Below are 12,867 nucleotides of genomic sequence, written 5' to 3'. Positions count from 1 at the left end.
TTACATTTATACAAGAGCTGAAATGAGGCCTGCAGGCGGGGGGGGGGCAAGGGGGTTGATCTCTTAACATATTTCGAAATCACTGCAGTGCCGAGTGCTTATGTGTCATCCATTCTTATTGGGGTCCTGGCTGACATTTGTTCTTTTGGGGGGGACAGACCTGTTTTGTTTTCTGCAGTTGGGGTAGGCTTTTTAAAATAGGTTGCCAATATGGAATAGCAGGATATTTCTTGCAGTTCATTGCAAAAAGCAAAAACCCACCAACCCCAAAATTTCCGCTTCAGTACAGTGTTTCATGCCTCAATCAAGGAATGAAAGCAATTTCTAGTTCATAACAAGATCTACTAACAACTAGAAAGCAATCCCCCCCCCCACCTGCAATCAAAAATAAAGAAGATACAGTTTGACTAAGCTGTTAATGCTCCTTCACTATAAAGTCATTTTCCCTTTACTGCAGCTTAGGCTAGAAGTCAAAATTTCCATTTCAATACATATTTTTTAGGCTTGGAAGGCAAAGAAGCACAATATACATAAGTCGAAAGCCATTATGATTTGCTTAGTGTCAGTGTAGAAAGCTCTTTTTATGTGGTTTTTTTAAATACATGAAGCCTAAGTCAAACCTCAAAAGCAGGATTGCCACCTATTTCAAATTGCTAAAATGACAGTCAACTTTTATCTGGCCATTTCAACGGTTCTTAAGCTGTCATTTATTTGTCAAAGCAACAAACGACTTTGGCTGTTTGAAAGGTGCCATGGAGAAAATACCATCAATTCTGTCTCCAACTAGGTTTCAATAAGACTGACCTATCTAAAGTTACAAGTTCACAGCATACTTACCAGTTCCAAGTGCTTGAATGAGCTTAAATGAAAAGACTGAAAATAATTCCTGCTTGATCATGGGATGTGAGTCTTAAGACAATGTTTACTAATTAGTTTTGTCTCCAGCAGCACATATTAAGAACATAAAGGAAAGTGTAATTGATGCCCTGAGAAGCCTAAAAATTGGACAAGCCATTTTGCTGTTTTACGCCAATCATTCTTAATGGGCATGAATAAAAGTGTTATGCTTTACAATGTCACAATTCATTAGGCAATAGGCAGAAAAGACCTGAAGAGGCAAAGGATGCTGCCGAAGCCTGAAGAGCACCTACCATATCCGGAGGAGTTTTCTTTTGGCAAGTTAGCACGGAGAATGAAGTTATTCAGGCTGTTAAGGTAGGCTGGGAGGCTGTGATAACCTTCAGGATTATACCAGACCTATATTTAAATTTGAGAGGCAAGAGCAACAGGGAAGAGTCATTTTTTAATTTTAATAAGAAATGGTTCTTCACCCACTATGCATGTGGCCCGTGTGTGTCTTCTTCTCCGTGCCCAATGCCACCCAAACAAGGTGCACTTGTGAATGGTAGTTTCCAGTAACACGTATATCAGCATAGCTGTCAACTTTTCCCTTTTCTTGTGAGGAATCCTATTCGGAATAAGGGAATTCCCCTTTAAAAAAGGGAAACGTTGACAGGTATGTATATCAGTGCCAGGATGCCACCAAACCAGCGACTCAGGTGTGTGTCTTTTGTTGTTGTTGAGGGATTTATGGCATTTCACTCACAGGCTGAACCCCTGAATTCAATTCATGAACTCTAATCTCTTCCATGAACTGCCTTTCTGCACTTCCCTGTATCATCCTCACAGTCGCTACTCAGAAGCGCCTCAAAGATTGACCTTGAGTGATGTTCTGAACTGCGGGTAATTTTTTTAACAGGGTAGTACAGAAAGCAGCCTAGATATTTTCCTAGTCCCTCCAGTAATGGAACAACAGCAGAGCACCCCACTCAGCTAGGAGGCCCACTAGGGGGTCTTGAGCAAGGCACTCATTCTCAGCCTAAACTTTCTCTTAGGCTTGCTGTAAAAATAAAACTAATATTGGTGCTTTGAGTTCCTTGGAGGAGAGAAAATGAGCTATAAATGTGCCTGGGCCTGTAATTTTACAACACTTTCTTAGGAATGAATGCCACTGACGTCAGTGCGACTCAGTTCTGACTGAGTAACATTCATGGGATTAGACTGAAAAAGGCCCCCAATTTAGCAGAGTCCTGATACTTATTCCAGTCACATTCCCTCCTTCAATATACGGTGCTAACAAGGGGCAGACATAGCTCTAAGCCCACTGGGCAGTGTTCTCAGACTTTTCAGATTCCTGCCTAGGAAACCCAGGTCTCAAGTCCTGAAGATGTCAAATGATCTAGAATCAGTCAGGAAAAGGCGTAACCCAGGACTGCTCTAAGATGGGGGTCTGGGGAGGCTCCTTCAAAGATTCATTCAAGAGCACAAAAAGACAATAAACATGAAATGTCTTTTTTATGGAACTATTTCATGTATCTTGACAGGCTTCGCCCCTCCTATGTTTCTTTTGCTACAGGCTGCAGCTATGTATCCCTCTACACAATGATTTTTATTTGTTACAATAAAAATGTTATTGACACAAGAAAAAATGACTGATACAAGAGACTGTTCCACCAGAACAAGTGAATGAGTGGGTGAACGAGTCCTATGCAACAGTGACACATACTTCCACCGCAGCCAGTCCCATGGCACCAGCACCCCTATGTATTTGTAAGCCATCCAGAAAAGAAAAGATCTTATATATAATAAATATTTTCTATTTTATTAATTAACAAATATAATAAATAATATTTGTTGTGTGCACACATTATGGTTGAGAGGGCACAGGTAAGACATTTTAATTAAACACCTCAAATATGTAACAGATGAAATCCCTGCTGAACCTAATAATAATCTGTCATAAACACTGTAATCCCTGTTATTTGGGTGGTGGCAGACCACTGAACTTTACTCAGAGTAGACTTATTGAAACTAATGGACCTAACTTTGTTATGTTCAATAATTTCAAAGAATTGACTCTGAGCATCACTTAGTTGAATATAGCCCAATGTTCCAATTTTGTCATGTAATTATTTTAGCCAGTTTTAACCAGGTTAGTTTTTATGTACCTATTTTAAACTGAATGCAATAAACTGCTTTTCTAGATTTTCGTTCCATATTTCATTCCACAACTGCAGTTTACCTTAGTTATTGTCCTGTTAGCAGGCACTGGAGTTATATCAAACTTCAGGTCATTAGTCAAAGGCAGTCCAAAACTCCAACCACCATACCTAGAGGGGGGAAATAAATATGCCTCGGGAAGTACCCAGAACAGTCATAAATTACATGCTAGACAGGATTGCCTCATTCCTTAAAGGTGGGTGAAACTCTGAGGCTCAGCAGCCCAGTCATACCATGTACAGCAATGGTTGCATAAGTACTTACATTAAGGCAATGCCAAGCCAACACATTAAAATCTTAATGAAGAATAACAATTTCAAATGGGTGTTAGTGATTTCCTTTTATTTTTAGATTTGCAGGATTTTAACCATCTCTTACAGTGAAAGCAGAGTCACAATATTTACAATTCTACATTTACAAAACCCAGTATCTGCAAATGTTATAATAAATTAATGAATAAGATAAACATTATTTATGCATTTTCCTGTTTTTTAAAAAATGTAGTTGTACAATTTTCTCCTTTTCAAAATAGGAATGTTGAGATTCCTAAAATATTCTAGAGCAAGCCTGATTCCCCTCACCCATGTGTGGCATTACGTCATTCATACATTCTGGCTTGCCAGAACTTGAAGAAATGTGACCTGGATTTGCTCAGGGATGTAGAATCAGGTGAACAGGGCACCATAGAGAGAAACGCCACACAGCAATTTCCCAAATGTTGGTGACTTCAGCTGTCATCGTCATAATCTCTTGACATTGGTTACTTTGGCCGGGGTTGATGGAAGTTGTAGTCAAAAACACTTTGCCCACACCTCCCCTATCCACTGGGAGAACTATGGAAATGCCTCAAAATTAATCAAAATTAAATACACAGCACACTTGTTAACTCCAATGATCTGACAACTGGAGACTGCATAATAAAAAGTGTTTACTGAAAGAATAAAATGCATAAGAAATAAAGAGGGGTTAATAGAATAAGCAATGTACCTCTTCTGCACAAAGTCTTTGGCAGTCACTAGAAGGTATGTCTCAACATCATGGCCAGTAAGGTTGTAAATAGTCCGGGAGAAGAAAGTCCTCTTGTGAGGTGGAGAAAAGTCAACTTTTGGACATTTCTAGGAAGCAACCAGAAATTTTAACTCTTTTAGCTAAAAATCATATAGTACAACTCACTATACTGTTCCTATATCACTTGTCATTCATAAAATTTAGCTTAAAATAGGTTTGTTTTAATGTTAACTAAATTTAAATATGGATACATAAAATGTGTACAAAAACCCATTTTTTCAGCTAGGCATATTCTTTTCAGCTGCTTCAAGTACACTGGGCCAGCACCAACACTATGAATTGTGCTCAGAAGCATACTGAGAGCCAGTGAAGATCCTTTAGGACCAATGTTATATGGTTTTGGTGGCCACTCCCAGTCACCAGTCTGCCTGTGCATCCTGGATTAGTTGTAGTTTCTGAGTCACCTTCAAAGGTAGCCCCATGTAGAGCGCATTGCAGTAGTCAAAGCGGGAGATAACCAGAGCATGCACCACTCTGGTGACACAGTCGGTGGGCAGGGAGGGTCTCATCCTGCATACCAGATGGAGCTGGTAAGCAGCTGCCCTGGACACAGAATTGACCTGTGCCTCCATGGACAGCTGTGAGTCCAGAATGACTCCCAGGCTGCGCATCTGGTCCTTCAGGGGCACAGTTACCCCATTCAGGACCAGGGAGTCCTCCACACCTGCCCGCCTCCTGCCCCCCAAAACACTACTTCTGTCTTGTCAGGATTCAACCTCAATCTGTTAGCTGCCATCCATCCTCCAACCGCCTCCAGGCACTCACACAGGACATTCACTGCCTTCAATGGTTCCGATTTAAAAGAGAGGTAGAGCTGGGTATCATCAGCATACTTGCATACAAATCCCCTGATGATCTCTACCAGAGGCTTCATGTAGATATTGAAAAGCATGGGGGAGAGGATGGAGCCCTGAGGCACCCCACAAGTGAGAGTCCAGGGGTCCAAACACTCATTCCCCAACACTACTTTCTGGACACGGCCCAGGAGGGAGGAGCAGAACCACCGTTTAACAGTGCCCCCTGCTCCCAAACCCAGAAGTCAATGGTAGCAAAAGCCATTAACATAACATACTGAATTTAAGGCCCTTAAACTTAGACTATATGCACACCATGGCATTGCTACAGCCCCTGTTAAGCCCAGGCTTAAGGACAACACAAGACAATATTCTTGGTTTATTGGCACCCTCTCAATCACAGGAAGTACGGTCTAGTTGGAGCACATAATTCATTTATTCTTTACACTCTTCCTTTCACTCAGTGACACACATACAAAGGCACACATGCACAGTGCAGGCCAGACTGGAAGTGGCATTAACTATGTAAATGCAATGAATGTCCACATTTTTGTTATGTATGTGGCCGCCAAGGGAATGCCTGAGAAGCTTCCCAACAGTGGGGTGGGGTGAGTGAGAGGCAGGGAAGTTTGCATTTTTCATTCCCTGTCATGGTTCCATTAAGCAGAGTTAGGCAGCTGCTATGGGTGGGAAGTGGTGGCAAATGTTGAATGGTTTCTTTAAATGTAAAGGTTCATCATTGTTCCACTCCATGTGTATGTCTTTAAGGGGCCGGAGCAAGGGCCAGAGCAAGATAACGAGACCCAGCTTTACAGCTGTGAAACATAGCAGGTGCTGCTGAGTTGTATTTGATTAAGGCGTGTCAGCATTTGGGTAGAGTATATAAGGAGCAGCACCTAGCTCTCCCATTACCCTGGGGGATGGGTTGGTGGTTGGGTCATGTTGGTTTGTTGATGTATTTAGTGTAAATGGAGTTTTTGTTTTTCTTATTAAAACCTTTAAGTACTTTTTGAGTCCTTTCTTTTTAATGCATGATCTCCCCAGCAAGCTCTCTGCAGCGTCACTATACTGCAAAAAGCCAACATCTTTGGTTATGGGCCCAGCTGCTGAGTGGATGACTGCATATTTTTGGACTCTGAGAAAGGTTTGGAAACTCCTTCTCCTGTTAGCGTAGTTTTTGTGGGTCTGGAAGAGTTCCAGAATGGTTGACCGGGTTCCTGAAGCTGAGAAGGCTCTGGTCTTCCCACAGCTGACAGATGAGAACTATAGTTTATGGTCTTTTCGGGTGGAGGCGCTTTTGACCTCTAGAGAAGTATGGACCTATGTAACTGATGACCCTCCTAACCCTGTAACTAATGCTTGGTTGAAAGGAGATGCAAAAGCCAGGGCGGTAATTAATTTGGCAGTCAGCGACCAGCAAGTAGCCTATATAAGAAATAAGAAAACTGCCAAAGAAATGTGGGACAGTCTTGCAGCAGTGCATGTTAGAAAAGAGTCAGCGTCTGCATTGACGTTTTTCAAGCAGTTGTACCAGACGAAGTTGCAGCCTGGTGGTGATTTGGCAGCACACTTGAGACGTCTGGAGGCAATACGCGGCAAATTAATTCGAAGGGACATGGAGGTACCTGATATTCAGTATGTTTTTATCATCCTTTGTTCCCTTAACGAGGACTTTGATGGTATAGCTAGCCAGATATCTGCTGTTCCACCAGCACAATTAACTGTGGAAGGGGTAACGGCAAGATTAATGGGCGAGTTGGATAGAAGGGAGGCTTGTGCCATAAGCACTCCTGTTTCCAGAAAGAATGAGGAACGCCATATGCAAACCTGTGGTGATACAACTGCATTTAAAGCTGCCAAGCGTTGTTGGTTCTGCAATAAGCAAGGACATTTTGCAAGGGACTGCAGATCCAAAAGAAAGCAAAGTACTCCCAAGCCTGTTTCTGTTCGTCAGTCACGGTCGTCAGCCCAGCAGCCAGCATCGTATAGTAGAGACAGAAACGAGCCGCGAGCTTTTCACGCTCGGACTACAGATTATAAAAGAATTAAAGGTGCCAAGTGGAATTCTTTTACTGTGGACTCAGGAGCATCGCAGCACGTTTGCAATGATCGAAGCTTGTTTATTTCTTTCGAAGAGGAAATTGGTAATGTACATTTAGCCAATTCACAAGTCTTGCAGTCGCTTGGCAGGGGTACTGTTAAACTTGACTCTTTAAACATTACAATAGCGAACTGCATTTACTGCCCGTCAATGGACAATTTATTATCAGTAAGGTGTTTTGCTCGTCAAGGCATAACTGTGCGTTTCTTAAAGTCAATGTGTGAGTTTTTCGAGGGGAACAAACGTCTATTGTATGCCCGGGAATCTGATGGTTTATATAGACTGTATTTTCGCACCTACTCCCAATCGCCTATAAGTTGCAGAGCAGCACAGTCAAGCCAGGGGTTGAGGAATGTAAGACCACATTCTGGGTGTGTCCACATGGCACACAGAATTCTGGGACACCTGAATTTTGCTGATGTAATTAAGACACAGAATATTGTCAATGGCCTCAACTTAAAACCATGCAAATTCTTTATGCAATGTCTGTCCTGTTGCAAGAATAAGATTAAGGTTGCACGCAAGGGTAGGTGCTCAGATAGGAAAGTAACTGAGCCATTTGAGCGTGTACATTGTGATTTAGTTGGGCCACTCCCACCATCATTAGGAGGTTCTAAGTACTGGCTTACCCTGATAGACCAGTATAGTAGATATTGTTGGACTTATGCAATAGCTGAGAAGTCCCAAGCATTTGAGAAGTACAAGGTTTTTTGCAACTGGGTAAAAACGCACTTTAACAAACCAATTAAGAACCTGTTTTCTGACCGGGGCGGGGAATTTGTTTCTGAGGATTTTGAGAAATTCCTGGAAGCGCAGGGGACTACTCATGAGTTATCTTGCCCCCGAAGTCCCTGGCAAAATGGGCTTGTTGAAGTTGTGCAGCGTGACCTGCAGGCAGGGGTTAAAACTTATCTGCACGATGCTAATCTGCCCAAAGCGTTTTGGGCTGAAGCACTCAATGCCTTTTGTTATGTTAGAAATTGCAGTTATCATTCTGGTTTAGATGTCACCCCCTATGAGAAGTTGTTTAAAAAACGCCCTAATCTGAAATACCTACGTATTTGGGGTTCAGATGTAATTATGCATTATCCTGCTAAGCAGAAATTGGGTGAGCGTAGTGTCCAGGGAAAATTAATGGGCTACCAGCAGGGGGCGTACAGAATTTACATACCAGCAACTGGCAAATTTCATATTACCAGAAGCTTGATACAAACTGTAAATTGGAATGGAGTTGCTGTTTTCCAAGATACTGATGGTATAAATGATACTGAGGAAGAAGAGGAAGCAGCAGCAGCAGCAGCAGCAGGAGAAAATGGTGATTCTGAATTAATGGGGAAAGACAAAAAGCCTGTTGAATCTGATAATTTGTTTGAGGATTTAAAGTCACAGGCACCCGAGGGGAGGTTAGATTCTCTTGAGTTTTCTGACCGTGAGCTTAGCCTACAGGCACCTCTTCAGTCTGACAGTGATGATTTACAACCTGAAACTAGTCGTCCACTTAGTCCCATTAAGTCTGAGGAGTCTGATTCTCCTTCCGGACTGAGACGTTCAGATAGAAAGAGGCAGAAGCCACAACGTTATGCAGATGAACATTTTAATACTGTGTTTGCCAATAAGGCGGTTTTTGAGCCAAAAAGCTACAATGATGTTCAGAATTTACCTAAGCACCAAGCTGCAAATTGGTATAAAGCTATGAACTCTGAGATAGCTTCTTTAAAAGAGCATAACACTTGGTCTCTTGTACCACAAACCCCAGATATGAGACTTATTGATTCAAAATGGGTTTATAGAGTTAAAATGAATGACAAAAATGAAGTTGTAAGGTACAAGGCAAGACTAGTTGCTAGGGGCTTTCAACAAATTCCAGGAGAAGATTATGATTTGTGTTATTCACCAAGTGTAAAATATGAAACAGTTAAGATTTTGTTAAAAGATGCTTCACAGTGTGGAAAAGCCCACTATGCAATGTTTCTCTGCTCTTAAGAGAGTGGTAATGTACCTTAAACATACCAAACATTATAGGTTGCAGTTTACATTACACATGAAAAACATGTACAAAGTATGCTTTATGTTTTTGTTCCACAATGATGAACCGCAGGGGATATGTTGAATGGTTTCTTTAAATGTAAAGGTTCATCATTGTTCCACTCCATGTGTATGTCTTTAAGGGGCCGGAGCAAGGGCCAGAGAAAGATAACGAGACCCAGCTTTACAGCTGTGAAACATAGCAGGTGCTGCTGAGTTGTATTTGATTAAGGCGTGTCAGCATTTGGGTAGAGTATATAAGGAGCAGCACCTAGCTCTCCCATTACCCTGGGGGATGGGTTGGTGGTTGGGTCATGTTGGTTTGTTGATGTATTTAGTGTAAATGGAGCTTTTGTTTTTCTTATTAAAACCTTTAAGTACTTTTTGAGTCCTTTCTTTTTAATGCATGATCTCCCCAGCAAGCTCTCTGCAGCGTCACTATACTGCAAAAAGCCAACTGAAGGGTGCTGAAGGGTGGAGCAGTGTGTGTCACATGACCTGCCGTGCACCTCCTAAGCTAACCAGCTGCACTCCGAAGGGGGGGGGCATACTATTCAAGTCACCACTGTTGTACTCAAGTTCATCTGCAGGCCAACTGAGCTTCTGAATATGGCATGACATGTACGGCGCGGTGGGCGGGGGCACCTTGTATTTTGCCTCAGGCAGCAAAATGTCTTGGGACAGGTCTGTATGCTGTCAACAAAAATGCATTTTTGCCAACGGGAGCTTCCTTCGAAATGCAAGGAGCAGCTTCTGAGATAGGATTCTTTTCTCCCTTCTTTTGTCAGGACTATGGCAACTCCACCCTTATCAGCATTCAAAAAAATGTGCACAGTGATTGCACACACAAAATTTTGCACACAATAGGATTTACGTATACCCAGGGATAGCCAAAACGTTGGAGAGAGAGGACGGGTGAGATGAATTCCCAACGTAGATCACTATATACTGCCAAGTGTAGTGTTAGGTCTAGGAGAACCACTTGGAAGTCAAATTATATCTTTCCTCTTTTGGTTGAAGCCTTGAAAGCACTAGAGTCCAACCCTCAGCTGTAATATCTTCCACAGGCAACTGCAATTCCCTTATTTCCAATGAGATTAAGATCACAGTCCATAGTATTATGGAGCAATTCCCACTGAGACCAGAGGGATCGGGCTGTGATGCTTTGCCTAAGTGGGATTTAAGCAGCCTAACTGTGCATAGAATTGCAACCCAAGGTTCTAAACCCACACAGCATTATTTTGAAATAAGTTCAACTGAATTTAATGGAATTCATTCTGAATACATGTGCATAGGATTGGACCATGAAGCAGTTTAAATCCATGAACTCTGTTTTAGCTTGTTTGTGAGTGAACCAGCTCTGTGTTTGTCCAGCATTCAACACATCAAGCCACCTTGGAGTCTGCAGCCTTCCCCAACTTGGTGCCCCTCCAGATGTTTTGGGCTACAACTCTGCTGCCTGGGACTGATGGGAGCTGAAGTTTAAAATATCTGGAAGGTACCAGGTTGAGGAAAGTTGAAGGAATATAATAAAAAGGAGGATATCCGTTTATACCATAACTGGTTCCTGACTAAAAAAGACTGAAAGCACAGCCGTATTTTCAATTCAAGGTAGTGACAGACAGTGGACAGTAACTCCTGTCACCAATTTATCCAACGTATGTAGCCCATGTTCAAATATGCAACCCTTGGAGTCAGCCACTTGCTCCTGAACAAGTTCCACAAGTCCCTGATGTTTATTTCATATTTATCTCCTCTCATTGAGTTTTAATTTAACGTTACCTGTCTGGTGTCTGTGCAGTTGCAGGCAGAATACTGAGCACTCTGGTTCCCACTGAACACCCACTCTCCAGGCACGTCTTCCTTGAAACATGCTCTGAAAATAAGCAGATTTAACACTGACATTTCCTTTTGGCAGGTGTGCAGATGACACATGGTAAGAAGGTGGCAGATTCCTATTTAATGCAGGGCACTTGGCTGGAGATCGCCTTTATTTATTGATTCTCCTGAGAGCCCCCAGCAAATCCCACTCGCTTCAAGGGGAGCGAAGTTCACTCAGCCTGTCTAGTTCTTAATGGTTCTGCCTATTGCTCTGTCAATCTCTTTTCAGTCATTGAATTGTGATATTGATTGCAAAGGTCTAATGAGACTTGCTTTAAATTCCTTAGCAAGAAACTTTAGAAATTAACATTAAAATAACAACATTTTCTTGAAAACATAAGGGAGCACCTGCCCTGAGGCATTGCATGGGTAAAGCATTAATTGGATAATCCTGTGATACTTGCTTAATCATGTGCAGTCTGCACAAATACTTCCCTAAGCAAGAGAATTGTGCTAAGTCAGTTCAGGGATAATCAGAAGCTACTGCCAAGGCCCAAGATGAAAATCCATCATGCTTTCCCACACACAGATCAGTCAGCACAGATGAGACATCTGCTTCAATAGGTGTTGTCAGGGGACTGCCATCGGAACAGGGGAGGGCGGCAGGGGGGCCGTTGGGATACAGGGAGCTGCAGAAACTTCTGAGGAGCAGTTCCTCGTCCCCCTCCAGTGGAGAAGAGAGGGAAGGGGCCAGCCAAGCGAGGAGAGGGCTCGAAGATGCTGCTGAGAGCCCATGCGCCTCACCTAGCCCGGCTGGCCAGGAGGGACGCACGCCATTTCCGTCGCCCACCTTGCGCAGAGGGGTGAAACGCAAGGAGGGGAGGCGGAGGCTTGGGGTGTCAAAGTTCTTATGTTGGGGCAGAAACCGGAAGGGGCCACTCCCAGATTCTGCAAGTGACTAAGATGGACATGAACCTTTTAGCTCTGCATTGTAAATAGTTTGCACAATAAAACCTGTAAAAGACAGGTCGGAGTCCTGCCTGGTTACTCACGAGCAACCACCACTAGCACCTGACAGGTGTGATACAGAATCTCCTACCCACCTTGTCCCATGCCATCAATGTACGAATATTGCTTGGGCAGCTAAGGCTACAACCCCCCCCACACACACACTTTTACCTGTTAGGGAGCCTCCTTGAACAGGAAATCCATGGCTGTAATTGATGCCTATTTTCTTCAGACTGAGTCACATTGAGTGCAAAGAGTCTTACTTCAATGTAAACATGCATAACTTTGGGTTGCATAAAATTTATTGAATTATGTGGGCTTACTTCTGGGTAAATATGAATAGCATTGTGAGGAAGGTTTAAATTTAGTTGAAGTCATTTGTTTTGCATCTAGGCACTGAACACAGAATGGATACCAATGGAACCTTTCAAGTAAGTACGCTTTAAATATCAGCCTTAGTAAATGCAAAACATTTTAAAAACGACATTCTTTAACAATCTGACGGTTGCTGGAGACCTGTTTCTAAGAGCATCATAGCTTGGCAGATGGTGAAAGAGTGCCCTTAATGAATGATGACTCTTAATTTTTGGCCACTTCCCTTCCCTGATTAGGAATTTAAAAGAAGAAAACAGCTACTTACAAATGACTTTTGTTCACGCAGGTGCTATCTGCTCCAGGAAAAGAAAGCAGCGAAGCAACCAGAGCATCAGTAGTCTCATTATAATTTCTAGGGTTTTTAAAAAGTACAAAAATTGTTAACTGAACTTTCATTAGAGTCAGAACTGATACATAGCATATAAACTGAATAAAATAAGCATAGTCAAAGTCAAACACTATTTTATATCCCACTGCATAAAACACGAAATAGATATGAAGTTTTGGAACAAACATTCATTTGCTAGGTTCAAAGTTACACATATAAAACTAATGGTATGCCATATAAAATTTACGCTGTGACCCTATAACCAGTTTATGAGCAATTCTTCAATT

General features: G+C 42.3%; 1 protein-coding gene across 1 annotated transcript in view; it reads right to left on the bottom strand.

The window, feature by feature from the left end:
• ABCA12 (ATP binding cassette subfamily A member 12) overlaps positions 1-12,867 on the bottom strand; it is a 138,821-nt gene that overhangs the window by 23,325 nt on the left and 102,629 nt on the right. The window contains exons 36-40 of the mRNA XM_082219734.1: positions 12,518-12,604; positions 10,831-10,924; positions 4,048-4,175; positions 3,083-3,170; positions 1,152-1,257 (exon numbers count right to left, since the gene is read on the bottom strand). Coding sequence (XP_082075860.1) covers positions 1,152-1,257; positions 3,083-3,170; positions 4,048-4,175; positions 10,831-10,924; positions 12,518-12,604 — 503 coding nt within the window. The remainder of the gene's footprint in view (positions 1-1,151; positions 1,258-3,082; positions 3,171-4,047; positions 4,176-10,830; positions 10,925-12,517; positions 12,605-12,867) is intronic.

The sequence above is a fragment of the Podarcis vaucheri genome (genome assembly GCF_965113315.1).
Source record: "Podarcis vaucheri genome assembly, chromosome: 1".
NCBI classification, from domain to species: domain Eukaryota; kingdom Metazoa; phylum Chordata; class Lepidosauria; order Squamata; family Lacertidae; genus Podarcis; species Podarcis vaucheri.
This window is presented reverse-complemented; position numbering and strand designations above follow the sequence as displayed.